The sequence below is a fragment of the Parasteatoda tepidariorum genome, chromosome 9 (genome assembly GCF_982258835.1).
Source record: "Parasteatoda tepidariorum strain Cologne lab strain chromosome 9, Ptep-v5.0, whole genome shotgun sequence".
Classification (NCBI taxonomy): Eukaryota; Metazoa; Arthropoda; class Arachnida; order Araneae; family Theridiidae; genus Parasteatoda; species Parasteatoda tepidariorum.
In genome coordinates, this window is record NC_141763.1 from 10,498,544 (window position 1) to 10,516,135 (window position 17,592).

The following is a 17,592-nucleotide window of genomic DNA, read 5'->3' on the forward strand; positions in this document are numbered from 1 at the left end:
AGGGCAAGGTGGCAGAAGTCAATTTCTTGGCCATAGATGGCGCCACTGGAAAACAGGAACAACCGCACCCTTCTGCCTCAACAGACATACGATTGCATGCATGCTTAATACAACGTGAATGAAGCACAAATAAAGTGCAGAAATAAACGGACCATATTTTCCGTTCTCTAAACAAGAACCTTCCTCAGTGTCTAAACACCAAATGTCAGTAGATAAGTAAAAAATGTGCAGAGTGATATAACCAATGGGAACAAGCTGAAAGAAGATAATAAAAAGAAAGGTGATGAGAACCATAGGTGAGAGCATTTGTCTTTCCCTGGTCCAAAGAATTAAATTAGAACAGATTTTTAAATATTGGGAAAGGTTGCGATATTAGAAAGATCATTAACTAAATTATTAAAGTGTTTCAAAATATGGTGTGATTCCCAAAAATCAAACTTGGTAGATAAATGAATGATTTTGAAGAAAACTCAAACCTTTGATTATTTTTACTATGTAGGGATATTAAACGATCAGAATATTGAATTATTCTTACAATGAGTATTATTACACTCTTCCTCAATGCTTTGAATACTAATTTAATCTCATTACGGAACCCCCTCCCACCTCTTTCTTATCTTGGTCAAGTTTGTTCCTATTAATAAAACCACTCAGCAAGCGTTTATCTTTCTTATCTTCTGCTTCTCGACTGTCATTAGACAACTAAAGAAGGTTCTTGTTTAGAGAACCAAAATTATTGTGTGTTCCATTTTTGTGCTTTATTGAACTATACGTTCACTTTAAATACTTTCATGAAAAGTAGTTAAGCAGTTATGCGTCCTGCAGTGGACCGATCGTAAAGACACGGTTCCCAGTAGAACACCGAAGTCAAGCATCACTGGCTGCTGTCAGTAAGCGGATGGGTGGTCACTTTGATCAGCCTGGGACCGAGGGTGTGCGGTATAGGTCCTAGAGTCCCCTTGCCCTCAGGATAACCATGGGAGGCTCTCGTGGCCTTCCTCTCCATGTAACGCAAATGCGGGTTAGTTCCATTAAAAAGTTCTCCACGAAGGCAACTTTCTGCCAATGTTTGATCCATGAGTTCCCTTGTCTTCTGGATTGGGTTCAAAATTACAAAGCTACGGAGTTGAACATTAGTAGTCGTAAACCCAAAAACATTGGGTCGGCTGTTCAACGACGGTTATAAAATAAAATGTCCTTACATACTCTCTTCAGAAGAAATAAGTTTGTTTTATTTATTTTAGGGAAACTATTCATCTGCTCAGTACCATTACCAAGAAGCTTACAAACTAGACTCCTCCCCCGAAATCCTATTGGACAATATGAGGAAACTACAGAGACGTATATTTAATGTGCAAGAAAACACGTGTTGGAGGACAGACACGACATGTATAATAGAGTAAAATTTTCTCAAGAAAGTGTGAAAAAAAGAATGTGCATCCTATACGTGACAGATGTTTCGCCAGAATTGGCAGAATTGTTCACTGTCCCACAAAGTGAAGGGTCTTAACAGACGCATTTCCATTCTGTTTCACGCCAAAGATTGGCGAAGCTGAAAAATATGTTCTTCGCGCATATATACCTTTTTTTATTGTTATTTTGTTGAAGGCATCTGCAAATTGAGTGGAGTTTTGAGAATTACAACTACGAGTGAATCAAATTTGTGATTTGTTATGCTGAGAATAAGGTCAACTGCAAATGAATGAATAATTTAAATGTTTAATTTTGATTTGATGATAATAGCTAACTTCATATGTAACATCAATTATTCTTATTTTTTTATGAAGATCTATTCATCTGCAAGTATATTAACAATCACCTTAAGTTCAAGTTTAATATGAATCTTAGTTTCTAAGCAAGCGTTACGCATCACAAAATATTACTTTTGAAAGAAAATTGCTTTTTTGTAAATATTAAGAAGAAACGTCAATTAAATTCTAAGTCATATAAAAACTCTACAAAAAAATAAAGTATCTAAAAGTTTAACTTTTTATTTTAATACGATAAAATATCAAATATGCGAATATTAATTTTTTTTACTAGGAAACTAAATATTGAAAAAAAAACATGTAAAGCTTGTGTGTCTTACATTTTTTTTAATTAACAATTAATTTATCCAAATTTCAAATTTAATTATTTGAAATATTATACCTACTCAAATTTCATACGCCGAATCATTGAAAAAAAATTGATTCGCATAAATGAAGCCTCTTCTTTAATTTCTATTTTAAATAAATTAAATTTAAAATGTTAAGTTAAACGAAATATTAAAATATACATTCAAAACATAAATTAAGCAAAATATCAAAATTAATATCAGTTCCATAGTTTTACATCTAATTTTACAAATAAGCATTTAACATAAGTAAACATTTAATTTCTGATAATCAAAAATTTCTATTAAAATCAGTAAATCAGTAATAAGACAAAATTTAATTTTAATCTCTTATTTATTGAAACAAGTACAAACAAAATCATTTTGAAAATATTTCTAATCACAAAACGTGATCCATTTCAAAATGAATTTTTTTCTCAGTTATTAGCATTCACAATTCAGAAAAAAACAATATTCAAAAGAAGTTAATGAATGCGTAGCAATTAGAAACGTCTATTTATGACTTTTTTTAAAAAAAATATTGAATTTGTTCTCGAAGAATGGCAACACTGGTGGAAGAGTAGTTTGTAAGAGATAGATGCATGTGTTGTTTATATAATGATTTTGAATATTGTGTGCTTTGAATGTGATGGATTGTAAAAAGTGTGTTTTAGCGAAACATGAGTAGTTCCTATATGCATGAAAATTTTGAAAAATAATTTTCAAAATAGCTCGAACAATCGGAAATTCTAATTATTTATAACCAGAGTATATAATTTGTGTTAAATTCAAGATTTTTTTTTCTTTCATAAAAAAATGTTTTCTGTAAGACTGTCGTCTGCATGGTGATAATCAAATACGAAATTAACTATATCTTTTTTTTACGAACGAATTTACTATATCTCCTTAAATAAAAATGACGTAAACAAGTTCTTTTTTATACAAATAATTACATATTTCAAAAAGCTTAAGGATAAGTTCCTTTAATCTGTTTCAAAAATTCAGTAACCGTGGTATAATTCTTTAAGAGAACAGGCATTTTATGGCTGCGCGATTGTACCACACTTTTTTACCTCCTTTACCATGTTTCCGGTAAATGTTTTTTTCCGCTCAGTATGTTTCAATAAAAAGTTGACAGCCGTAATGGCTCAGGGAATAGACCCATCACCTTCCAATGAGGCGAACTGGGTTCGAATCCCAGCGATGACTAGTCGATACGAATTCCACATCCGGTTTGCACCGACCACAGTGCTGATATAAAATATCCTTAGTGACAGACGGGTCATGGGTTCAGAGTTCACTTGTCGTCAGGCTAACCGTGGGATGTTCTCGTGGTCTTCCTCTCCATGTAACGCAAATGCAGTTTAGATCCATCGAAAAGTCCTCCTCAAAGGAATAGTTCTTTCTATACTTGATCCAGGAGTTCCTTTGTCTCCTGGATTGGGCTCTAAATTACAAGGCTACGTAGTTGAACATTAGTAGTTGTGAACTCGAAAAATTGGGTCAGCTGTTCAACGACGCTTATAAAACAAACTAAGAAGTTGAAATATATCTGCGTTAGGGCAAAGCAAAATTTGCTGGAATCATGGTAAGGGAGAAAGTGTGGTGAGTGAGAAAATCGTGTAACCTTCAGGCGCCAATTCTTTTTAGAACAAGTATAATTATGTTATCATTTCTACTAATAATTATTCCTAATAATCTAAGTAATGCATAAAAAGTAATTTAAAAGCAAAATAATGTAAAAAATTGTCCATGCTCTATTCAGGAAAAATTTTGCGACATGAAAATTTTTAATTGCCTTTAAAAATGTGGGAATTTCTACTAACCTAATATTTTATTTGAATTCTATAAAAATTAAGTCGGTTTTTTGTTATCAATTTTTTTTCTCGAAATTAAAACTCAAAAATAGAATACTCTAGAATGTCACTCACGAGAATAATGTAGTACAAGAAGACTCTCTAGCCTCCAAGATCTATTTATGCGAAATTGAAGTATGTTAAAGGACCTTTAACGAATTAGTTTATCGTAAAAACGGACCCTCCACAAAATATTTTTCTTAAAAATGGAAGTTTCATAACAATTTTTCTATTTTAAAATTTTTGATTCTTGTCGGTGACATTTTTAATTCATAATTGTAAAGCTTCAACTACTTTTAAAGCAGCGTTTTAAAAAGTACTTTTTTAGCACTTTTACAACAAAAAAAAACAGTATTTTAAGAAAAAAAATCCGATCTCCCAGTAATTTTAAATTCGGAAGATAATGAGTAAAATTGTCGCAAAATCATAAAAAAACAGGACCCTTTTTTCTCAAATGCATAAATTTATAATCTGTCTACGACTTTATAATTTTATTATTACTAAAATTTATCCTAAATCTACTATATAATATATTCTATTATAAAGAAAAATTTTCAAATCCTTTTATTAAACACAAAATTATTTATTTGCATTAAAAGAGAGAAAGTGGCGTAAACTTGAATCTACGGTGTTTTAACTCATTGCACTTTTTCTCGGTTAACAAACAGCATCGATTTTAACAATTCGAGCGCGCTTCACTAACTCCAGTTTTTAAAGAACACCCGTTATCTTATATTGGAAAGTATTTATGTATAAAAACTTAACGTGGTTGATAAATGACATTCTGGGGTATTATTTCTGTTTTGTTAACTAAACGAACGAATCTAATTTAAGAATTCTGTGTTACATAAGAAATTCAAATTGTATCAGTTTATTTCCGATGAATCTTGAGTAACTTTTAATGATAAGAAAAGCACTTTTACGAATTGGAAAAGTTTATTTCTTGTACCGAGTTTATTTCATTACTTTATATTAATTCCAGCAGCAGATTGAAAATAAACGATTGATCCAACTTTTACCAATACTTAGAAAGTAATAAGAAAAATATTCATAAGACTAAACTAATTTTTCTAAATTACGTTTATCTTAATTTCTGAATGAATATTGCTTTTATAAAAATGCGTTTTTAAAAAACATAGTATAATATTCATTTGAATTTAAATGAAGAGTTAAGAAAATAGTAGTATGTTTATATTTAATCTTTTAAAATTATTGATAGGTTACTTTTTCACCTTTTGTTTATAAGAAGACAGTTTTAAAATAAAAATTTATATTTTCTTTTTTAATGCGTATGGTAATGTTGCAGATATTTGTGCATTTCACATTTTAAAACATTCAAAATATAAATACATTTATTATGCCTTAAACCGAAAAAAATTTTATTTAAATTATAATAAGTGTTGTAGATTTATTTCCGACAAAAATAAAACAAAATTAGATGTTTAAGATATGTTATGGATGTCTTGTGTATGTACTTGGAAACCAGTACACACATACTTTGAATTCTTATCCTTTAATTTCATAATATGCTTAAATTTATAAAAAACATTTTTTTTAGGTTTAAAATATATTATTGCTGTTTTCGCTGTGCTAAGAAACACAAACATTTTAAATGATATCAATAAATACATCAGAATTTTAACGCCATAAATAATAATGTGTAATTTCTTTTTAGCAGCAAGAAACTAAGTTTTATTATACATTAAATTCGATGATAACTGATTTTGAGTGTACGCATGGCAAATGCTACATTTATTTTTATCCGTTAAAAATATTAAATGGATGTATATTAAGAAAAACATTTTTTTCAACATCTATTGCTGCAAAATATATGGACAGAATTAATGGTTTTTATTTTAATATCTTTGGGGGGTATTTTTTACACATTCAGAAACCCTTCCCCATGTGGAACATTCTAGAAAATCTTTAGATGTATGAAACTGTGCTAGAATTCTGATGTTTATATAATAATTGGCTGTTTTGTACATGAATAAATAATCCGAACGACGACGTCACAAAAAAAACATTCATTTTAATCGTTATTTATATTTGTATACATAATATTGAGGCTAAAACAAAATCCGCGATTTTTTGTGGTTAAAGCTACAAAGGACTCTCAATTTTTCTGACAAATCATTATAGAAATTATTTTGAATAAATTAATTCCAACTTTTATATTTTCGAAATGTACATCATAAGCTACAAGTCGTGGTGGCTCTAGATTATAGAACATTTGCACTCCAATGAGATGAACCGGGTTCGAATCTCAGCGATGGCTAGTCAATACGAACTTCTCACTCGACTCGCACCGACCACAGTGCTGGCGTAAAATATATCCTCAGTGATAGACGGATCATGGGTTAGAGTCCCTTTTGCCGTCAGGCTAACAGTGGTAGGGTTTTGTGGTTTTCCTCACCATGTAATGTAAGTGTGGGTTAGTTCCATCAAAAAGTCCACAACGAAGAGAAATTTCTTCCAATACTTTATCCAGGAGCTCCCTTGTCTTTTGGATCAAGTTCAAATTTACAAGGTTGCGGAGTTGAATATTAGTAGTTGTAAACCCAAAAATTGGGTTGACTATTCAACAACGGTTATAAAATAAGCTACAAGTCACCACGTGTCATAATTAGAGGACGAAATTTACGTACATCGAACAGTAAGGGGGGGGGGGGGGGGGTAAAACGATCAACTTGAATTTTAGCGTCGTGTGTCAGAAAAATTTTGAACTTAAACCAAGAACTGGGTATAAAATTTATGTACTTTTACAAGAATTTGCTGCACTCTTTTTTTTCTTTCCTTTAACTTTTTCCTATTATATTTTCAAATCGTCTGATTTTAAATAATCTATAAATAGAAAATAAATTTTAACAAATATATTAAAATGACTGATATTTTGTGACGTTGACTTTCGGGGTTAAAAGAGAATACTCCTTTGCTACAAAAGTTGGCGACGAATAACTGCTCAAAACTCTTTTTGGCTGCAAATAACTGTAAAAGCTGGACTGAAAAATACAATCACAGCTGATTTGTTATTTATGGTACACATGTGAGCTTGTTTTAAAGCTTCATTAATTTTTTACATGCTGTTCGTGGTTATATATTGGATAAATATATATATATAAATATATGTATATGTAAATGAATTGTACAGTATATGTGGCTAGTTTAATGTTGTTGCTGATACATTGGTAGTCTAAGTTCAAAATTAGCCAATTGCATTTGGCTGATTTTGATCCCCCTCCTTTGCCTCCCTGCCCTAAAAGTATATTTGTATACAGTGCTTCGTAAATTACAGTAGAAGCCTCCGACACACAAGGGTACGAATTAGAAACAAAAAATTATTACATTTTATAATGACTGTAAGAGCAAAGAGAGCAAATATTCAAACAAGTATGACAAAATTGTTTTTTGGCTTTTATGTTATATTATTTAAATTTACTCGACTTTAAGGTAAAGTAAATTTAAATAATCTTGCTACGTCTTTAAAGAGTTCTTCAAATTCACGCACTAGAGAGGGGGAAACGACTAATAGAACATTAGAACGGATAGTACATGTGCCTACACTGTATAATAAGCCGGTCCCTCAGTAGACTGATCGTGAAGATACGGTTTCCAGTAGAACACTGATGCCAAGCATCACTGGATGCTGTTAGTAAGCGGGTGGGTAACCACTTTGATCAGCCTGCGTAAGGACTAAGGGTGCGCGGTATCGGTTGTCGTCAAACTGTACTACCGTAAAGTGCAAAACTACGCGTATTTCGTTGCGCTACCAAAGCAAGGGAACCATCCACTCTGCAGAGGTACGAAATTGCGATGGCTTGTCTTTGGATCATCCTCATGGATGACCAAATCTACAAACACATTTCAAAACTTTTTTTGTAATGTGTGTTAGTGTAAAGAGATTTTTTTTAAACTCAACGTTTTTCTGAAAATGCGTTTAAAATATATAATTGCTATTCGAATTTGTTTAAACAAAAAAACAACTATAACTTTGATTCTAATTATAGAACAAAAATGTAAGAAAATTTAGGAAACTAACGAACAAAAGCTCAATGGAATTCCTGCAAGTGACGTAGTTTAGGTATCTGGATCCTGATTGGTTGTTGAAAGCCAAACGCGTCAAGTATCAATTCTCTTAAATGACATAATCTATATTCTTTCACAAAGATTTCTATTCTTTCTAATTTAACACAAAAGCAGGCACGAAGCCATTTAGAACATAAACTAATTATCCATCGAATTTGCCAGGTATACAAAACAAAAATATATATCACAGTTGCAATAAAATACATTAACAAATAAAAAATCTATGCTAAGTAAAATACGTAGACGAGAAAAAAAAATTATATTTCAACAAATTAGAGGTTCGATACAGCGCTTTATTTAATTCATTTCACATTAATCAACATTCTAAATTATGTGGAGAAAGCTCAACTTTAACACGCCATTTTGCTTATAACTAACAGCTGGCATTGATGTCATAGGTCACGTGTGGGTAAAAGAGATCTACTTGAAGTGCAAGTACCCATTTAAAGGCAGTGGAAAATTTCGTCTAGTTGGCCGATTTTCCCCCAATTGGATACCTAAAAGAGTTGTTTAGTTTCTTTAATAATCTAACTTTCGCCTAGTGCAGTTCTTGAAGAACTATTTATAGACATAAGTCTTTTTAAAAAATTTGTTTAAATTTTTTTAAAAAAACACACATTTTTTAGACTGCGTATGACATAAATAGCAATAGATACCGTTTGCTTCTATTTTTTCCAAAATAATTTGGTGGACATTATTTAAATATGTTTGAAGAGTTGTGTTATTGTAATATTTAAGTACATATTTTTTAAATTTGTTACTAAACATGAAACAAAAAAAAATCAACGCCAACCGCATTTCCGCATAAACCAAAAAATTTCTTTTACATCTTAAGGGAATAAAATTGTACATGAAATAGTTTAATTTCGAAATGAGCAACAAATTATTTTCAGGCTTAACCTTTTCGAGAAGTAAATTTAATTGCTTTGTTTAAAAAAAATTAATTATTGCACAAATAATTCGAAAGGTTTTTAGGAGAAAAAAAATTTTTTTACTTGAATTTATCAGTCAAAAAAATCTCTCAGAAGTTAAATCCTTACTGACTCATTACAAATAAAAACAACCATTTAAGATTATTTATTTTTATAAAAAAATATCCAGATTATGTTAAATAGATCGCATATGAACTTTGGGGAGTCACTATATACTAATTGACATAAAATTTAATGAGTTATTTTTTTTTAAAAAATAAGAGTTCTGAAATTAGTTTTTAAACAAAGATTTTCATTTATATATAAGTCGAGTAGGAAATGCGATTGGTAACAAGAAATATTTTTGGTTTTTCTTCTGTGAAATTCAAATACTTTTGAATTGATAAAAAATAGGTAAGATTTAAGAAAGGCGCTGACTATAGAAGCTTGCTAATTTCATGAAAACAAATTTTAAAAAAATGTATTTTGAAAATTTCTTACAACTTAAGAACTCATTCAAATAAGCCACCTAGAAATTTTTATTTTAATATCGTTTGAACGAAATCATTTCTTGAAAAATCGAAGTAGAAGTTCATATTTTGATATTGGCTCAATTAAATAAATCACCTAGAAGCAAATTGAAGTAAGCCACTTAGAACTTTTTATTTTGATATCAGATCAATGTAATAAGTCGCCTAGAGCCTAATAAAATTGAAAAAAAAGCCCCCTAGAAGTTCTTATTTTGATATTGGCTTATTGAAATAAGCTTATCATTTTCGTGTTAACTGTGAAATACGGGCTTAACTAGTTTTGATTCAGTATGGGCTAAATCTCCAACCTTCTGTTTTTAAAATATGAAGTATGTTGTATTTGTCGTATAAACATGAAAAATTTATACCTTTTAAAAATAAAATAAATTAATATGTAGCTTTGTTTTCTGGTGCAAACAGAAAATGTTGTGTATTCTATAGCCTTGATGTTCTTGTCATAATAGTGAAAAGTACAGTAGTGAAAAGGCACATTGCACTATTTGACAGAAATCTCACTAAAGAACATCCGCTCGAGCCTATTTTTTATAATGTTTTGGAATATAAAGCAAATGAGCATCATCAAAATCTGAAGAATCATTATCGAAGTCAATTGCGGTTAAAACCGGGAATTCACTTTGAGGGCGCAGCTGGAAGGCGTTTCCTAATGAAAGTGAACAAAGTCATGCCCCGTTGCAGAATAGGCAAGATTTTAAATATATTTAGCATCTTTTATGCCATGTGTGACTTCGATAATTATTCGCCAGAGTTTGATAACATTTTTCTTATGTAACTTAACGACTCTTAGTGTACTTAATAAGTTTCTAGAAATAGATATTAAGGGGTGTGCTAATATTGAACACTCTGTTTATTATATTTAAAATTGGAATTCTTTTAATAAAATTTTTTTGTTAAACATCGTGAAATGTCAACAATATTCCACATTTCGTTGTTTTGAAAATGTAATAATAATATATTTTTAATTAAAATTATTTTTTTTAAGTAATTACATAGAATGATTAATTGCAAAAAGTTTTTTCTTAGGAATTCAAAACAGAGCTTTTTGTTTAGAACTACATGATAATTATTAAAAATGATTATTAATGAATCTTTGAGTAAATTGATTTTACAACAATCTTATCAGCCTTGTTTGAAAAATATGCATCTCTCAAATACTAAATGAATAAGATACTAAAGAAATATGTTATTTATCTCTTAAATACTAAAACAATAATACACTTGACTATTTTGTTTTTTTATTGCTAAAATAGTAAATCAATAATAGTCTAAGCATCATTAAAATAATTAAATCTGAAAATCAGTGAAATGATGTTACTATGTTAAATTCTAGCAAAATTGAAAAGACTTTTGTTTTATATTTACGAAGTGTTTGATATTTTTATTAGAGCAGGCAATAGAGGATATTACCTGGAAAAATTGGCGTGAATTTTTATACTTCGTAAACTTACGTGTGCGTTTTTTTTTTTTTTAATGCTGAACACGAATTCGCGACCAAAACTTTTCACGGAAAATATGTTTTTATCCAGAAAACAGGAGATATTTTGCATATAATTGTTTATATTTTAAGATAGAAAATTTATGATAAATTTAAATACTAGACGGGAATTTCCTTTTTTTTCTTTACCTACAATGTGTCTGTTTTGAGCCGTGATGGCTCAGGGCAGTGTTTCCAAAGTGTGGTACGCGTACCTCTAGGGGTACAGGAACAGTTTAGCGGGGGTACGCGTTCTTATGCAAAATATCTTGCAACAAACGAAAATTTGAAAAGCAATTTTTTAAAAGCAAAGCTAACCATGAAAATTAACGATTACGTTTCTTTCTATTGGCTATTTTTTGCAGAGTCAACACTTAATTAGTGGTGTCAGCAGCCAATTGCGATCTTTAACTTTTGTGAAATTTTTAATATTAAAAAAATACATTCTTTTTTTCTTAGTGGTACACAGTGTTACGAAAAATTTAGAAAGGGTACGCAAAAGTCATAAGTTTGGGAAACACTGGCTCAGGGAATAGGTGAAACTTGATGAGGTGACCCGGGTTCGATTCCCAGTGATGGCTGGTCGATATGAATTCCGCATCCGGCTTGCACCGACCACAGTGTTGACGTGATCATGGGTTCAGATCAGTGGTAGATGGATCATGGGTTAGAGTCCCCTTGCCGCCAGGTTAACCGTGGGAGGTTCTCGTGGTCTTCCTTTCCATGTAACGCAAATGCGGGTTAGTTCCATCAAAAAAGTCCTCCACGAATGCAAATTTCTCCCAATACTTGATCCAAGAGTCCCCTAGTCTTCTGTATTGGGTTCAAAATTACAAGGCTACGGAGTTGAACATTAGTAGTGGTAAACCCAAAAAATCGGGTCTGCTGTTCAACGACGGTTATAAAATGAATTAAAATAAAATATGTCCGTAAGATAGTAAATCTAAGAATTTATGAGAAGAATGATATTTGAATGGTGTAGAGGAAAATAGTTTCTGGAGGTTTGAAAATTATAAAAAAAAATCTCGTGGGATCCTTTAATAGATAAAAAAAAAATTATTTCCCCAAAAACATCCATATATGCTATAAAAAATTTTATTCTTTGATTTGTTATCCTTCAAACACATTGGAAGTACAGTATCCGTAGGAAATTTTCTGCAGTTGTCAAATATGCCATCAGAAATTTTCTATCTAAAACCACTAAATATTATAGGCAAAAAATGGATTTTTCTTGGTATTTACTGAAGAAAAAAAATTCTCGGAAAAAGTTTTAGTCGCAAAATGCAAATTCGCGTTCAGCAACTCCACAATACATAGGTATGCATAAAATAAAAACGTCCGCCATTTTATCCAGGTAGCGTACATTTTTTGAAATGCAATAAAATAACTATGATTGTGAATTCTGACACGAGAAATTTATTGTAAAGGCCGAGCGGAAGTTTTCTTACATATAAATGTATGGGTACCTTGATTATGTTCTCTGTTTTTTTTGTAAGTGAAATAATGAGTAAAAAAAAAAGAAATATTGTGTTTATTAATTGTTGTGTAAAATAACAAAAAGCCGTCCTCGGGTCCATTTCTCGTCAAACAAAATGTGATATCTATGCAATAACACAAGTTCCATGTTTTGCTATGGCTGTCAATAAATGTTCGTTCTTTGTATGGAATTCTTTCTCCTATATTCAACACCGTTCAGACAATACCTTTTTTTTTTCCTTTCTTCACATGTAGCACTAAAATTCTACTTTCTTCACATGTAGCTCTAAAATTCTACTTTCTTCACATGTTGCACTAAAATTCTACTTTCTTCACGTGTAGCACTAAAATTCTACTTTCTTCACATGTAGCTCTAAAATTCTACTTTCTTCACATGTAGCACTAAAATTCTACTTTCTTCACATGTAGCACTAAAATAATACTTTCTTCACATGTAGCACTAAAATTCTACTTTCTTCACATGTAGCACTAAAATAATACTTTCTTCACGTGTAGCTCTAAAATTCTACTTTCTTCACGTGTAGCACTAAAATTCTACTTTCTTCACGTGTAGCACTAAAATAATACTTTCTTCACATGTAGCACTAAAATTCTACTTTCTTCACGTGTAGCACTAAAATTCTACTTTCTTCACGTGTAGCACTAAAATTCTACTTTCTTCACATGTTGCACTAAAATTCTACTTTCTTCACGTGTAGCACTAAAATTCTACTTTCTTCACATGTAGCACTAAAATTCTACTTTCTTCACGTGTAGCACTAAAATTCTACTTTCTTCACGTGTAGCCCTAAAATTCTACTTTCTTCACGTGTAGCACTAAAATTCCACTTTATTTTCATGTAGCACTAAAATTCTCCTTTCTTTTCATGTAGCACTAAAATTACTGCTTCAATGGGCTGTTCGTAAAGACACGGTTCCCAGTAGATCACCAAATTCAAGCATCACTATCTGTGGTCAGTGAGGGGGTGGGTGACCACTTTGATCAGCCTGCGTAGGGACCAAGGGTGCGAAGGTATCGGTACTCGTTAAACTGTTCTACCGTAAAGTACTGGACTTCGCTCTCAGATCGTCGGACTACCAAAGCATCCCCTCTGCCGAGGATCAAAGCGATCTTATGTCTTCGGGTCGTCCTCGGGGATATTTCCCATACTGTCGCCAATAGCCCACTGTGAAGCTCTAGTGCTACTCAAATAGAATGCCTACCTACCTACTTTATGATAAACTTAGTAACCATTGGTAACTACGCATACTCCTGCACCAATCTTTTTTGCTTATTAAATAGATAATTATGTTTCATGCAAAATGAGATTGCGCACATATTCAGTAGTTTTTATCCGACTAATATTTTTTTGGAGAATTAACTTTAAAATAATTCTATAGTAATGCAAAAAAATCTTGAAATTGATGATTAAAAAAGAACTTAATACATCTCCGAATTTATTTTATAGAACATTTAGCTATTCAATCCAGATTTTTATTTTCAATTTAAACTCAAAATAACAAAAGGTACTTTTCTATTTAATAATACATAAATAATTTATGCAAAATTTTATAGGACTGCTTTTTAACTTAAAAATAAATAAGCATTAAAAAAACTATACTTTGTTGCAAGTTCAGAAAAAACTATTATCCCTATGGAGGGAGACTGTTTACATCCAAGCAACGCCCAATGGTCGCCAAGATCCCAGCGCGAACGTATATCAGCATTGCCTACTCTTGAAGGAACAACGTTGCACAGTCTTCTCTTTGCTTGCTTTTTTTAAATCTTGTGAAATGAAAATGAGGAAAACAAAACTTGAATTAAAACTATTTTTTGTTTTCAGTAAAATTAAAGAGTAATAAATAATAGAAAGTATTTAATATATAAATATTATAAAGTAATTTGAATAATAGAAAGAATAAATATATAAAGGAATTTAAATAATAGAGGGACACTGATAAAAGAATAATAAGTATTATTTTTTGCAGACGATTTTCTTCAACGGCAAAACAAAAGTAAAAATTCTTTAACTCGTATTTGATTTGTTAAGGACATGTCAACATTTAGACGCGCCATTTTTAGTGATCCAATCAAATACAATGCCCTAGCAACGCCATATAGTTGTTTCTTTTTCAAAAACGAATGTTCTTATTTATAGAAATATGTCAACAAATCTAGGATTCCAGTCAGACTACGAAAATATAACTTTTTTTTAATAATTCTATAATATCTATCGTAAAAAGTAGCTCGAATTTAATTTCTGTCTGACGTGTTTAACTTTTAAAACATTTTATATTGTCTTGAAAGCATATTTGTATTATTTGATAATGAAATAAAACGGAACTATATGCAGTCGCAGAGGATTACCTAAATACCGAAATTGTCTTTTCTTAATTTACAGTAGTAGTTTTACAGTACAGTAGTAGTACAGTACAGTTTCTTAATTTACGGAGTAGAGTTCACATTTCTATAGAAATACAGAATAATCAGTTACGATTTCTGTTATAAAAAAACTACTAGATTAATACAAACACATAGAGACACTGGGAAAAAAATTTAAAATTTTGAGTTCCAAAAATTTGCAAAAGAAAAGAAAAACAATAAATATAATGCATAAATCAAAACGATGAGAAATTAGCATAAATTAATAAAATTAAAGAGTAAACAGTATTTTTTTAAGTTATGTAGACTGAAATACAATGAAATCTTCGTTGCTATAGCGCAAATATTTTGTTACGTTACGTTTCGTTTTTATTTTCCCAACCGATCCACAAAACCTACTCACAGTATATTGTTCATGTGCAAATTAAGCTCTTTAAATATAAATTTATTTTTAGTAGTTTGTCTGCAAATTTTTCTACTAGAAATAATTTCTTAGAAAGCTAACCTTTTTATCAAAAAGTGAACAATTTACCCAGCATATAATACGTAAATAATCTGATTAAAGTTATAAGTAGAGTTATGATAATTTTTAAAATCTAATTATTTCTCAGAATGAATGATTTTTTAACATAAATTTGCGTATAGTAGATACTTTAAATAATTAAGATTAATTTCAACCCCTTACTATTTCAGAAAATTGGACCGAAAATGGAAAAAAATTTTGACTGTTTAATTTTGTTAAAAAATGGTTTTTTGTAACAAAAATAAAATTTAAATGCAATAACTACTGTATTTATAATTTTTACATACACATTAGAAAGTAATACAAGTAGATTACCCACACATTTTATTCAATTAGAGCAAATTAAACAAAATTTTGAAGCTAAATATATTATAACTAGTATAATATGATATAAAAACACAACAATATGATTTTCAATGCATAAATTTTACAAATCTTTTCCCTCCCTCGACTCACATTTTCCCCTCTTCGACTGAATCGGTGAAAAACTAAGACCACTAATGCCATCTATTAGGAAAATAGTGAATTAAGTATCCTAAAGTTGAAACAAACTCATCTCGGGATTCACAAAATAGAAACGTTCATTTTTCTCCTGCCCGAAATCAGTTCAGGCATCACAAATATTGCACGTAGTTGTTGCCCGAACTTTATTCGGGCAACACTGACAAAGGGTTAAAGGAGAGAAAAAAGTACATATACCTGTAATTTTGATACTGCGTCAGATTTAAATGCCTTGTCCATCACTTTATACTAAGTACACTAGAAAAAGTTTGCTATATTTAACTGTGGTAAATTTTGGTTCTCGACCAAGGAGAGAATGTTACCCATATATCATAACGCTGTAACAAAATTAAATAGCAGGAACTGTAGCCGATACCAATTCTACTTCCGGTTTGCTTGAACTACAGTGCTGACGTAAAATATTCAAAATTGTAGACGGATCATATGTTAGAATCCCCTTTCCGTCGGGATACGGATGGGACAATTTTCGCGGTTTCTATCTCTGCGTGACGTACATGCGGGCTAGTTCCATCGAAAAGTCCTCCACAGTCAGTTCGTTGATCCAGCTTTTCTTTTCCAGCAGAAGAACTGCCCCATTGACGCATCGCGAATTGTGCACCCATAGTTTGACGAAATGTGTAATATTCTACAACGTCGAAATGTGTTGAAAACCGTAATTGTTTTCTCTGAACAATGATCTAAATCCCATGTAATACCCTTATTTTTATTTTATAGACGACGTTGAACAGCCCATCCAATTCTTTGGGCTTACGACTTCTAATGTTCAACTCCGTAGCCTTCTCATTTTGAACCCAATCCAGATGACAAGGGAAATTCTAGATCAAGTATTGGGTGAAATTTGCGTTCATGCAGAACTTTTTGATGGAACTAACCCGCATTTGCGTTACATGGAAAGGAAAACCCAAAAAGCTCTGACGGCTAGGCGACTCTAACCCATGACCCGTCAACCACTGAGGGTATTAGCACTGTGGTCGGTGCAAGCCGAATGCAGAATTCGTATCGACCAGCCATCGCTGGGATTCGAACCTTTTTCACCTCATTGGAAGGCGAACGCTCTATCCCCTGAGCCATCACGGCTCCTAATGCCTTTAAGATGAATTAGAACGTACAGAACATAGCCAACCAAATCGACCATCCTCACTGTAATACTTTATCTGCAATTTCAATTCCAATGACCGCGAATCAAAACTGGTGGAAAGTCTTCCCACAACTGTGCAGGCTGGTATCGATACTGGTAACATCATGTTACATGTGTGTTAAGATTCTCCTAAGTCTGGATGATTTTGACTGTGTGTGTGCTGGTTGGTATGGATATTGGTAACATCATGTTAACATGTGTGTTAAGATTCTCCTAAGTCTGGATGGTTTGGGCTGCGTGTGTGCAGGCTGGTATCGATACTGATAACATTATGTTACATTTGTGTTAAGATTCTCCCAAGTCTGGATGATTTTGACTGTGTGTGTGCTGGTTGGTATGGATACTGGTAACATCATGTTAACATGCGTGTTAAGATTCTCCTAAGTCTGAATGGTTTTGGCTGCGCGTGTGCAATCTGTTATTGATTCAAAAAAGAGAGCAACATCATATTAACTTGCCTCAGGATTCTCCAGGCCTCAAGAGTGTTCAATCCTGCTTAACTGGATGTCCGGTTATTTTCGACCAGATTCACATGAAAATTCTTTTAAGCTTGCCTTAGTCCGAAACTTGTTTTAAACTA

The 17,592-nt window shown here is 31.5% G+C and overlaps 1 protein-coding gene across 1 annotated transcript in view; it reads left to right on the forward strand.

Moving 5' to 3' along the window:
• LOC107445955 (protein O-mannosyl-transferase TMTC1) overlaps positions 1-1,970 on the forward strand; it is a 380,735-nt gene extending 378,765 nt beyond the window's left edge. Inside the window, exon 18 of the mRNA XM_071187075.2 lies at positions 1,245-1,970. Coding sequence (XP_071043176.2) covers positions 1,245-1,403 — 159 coding nt within the window. The 3' untranslated portion in view covers positions 1,404-1,970. The remainder of the gene's footprint in view (positions 1-1,244) is intronic.
• Positions 1,971-17,592: the final 15,622 nt, after the last annotated feature.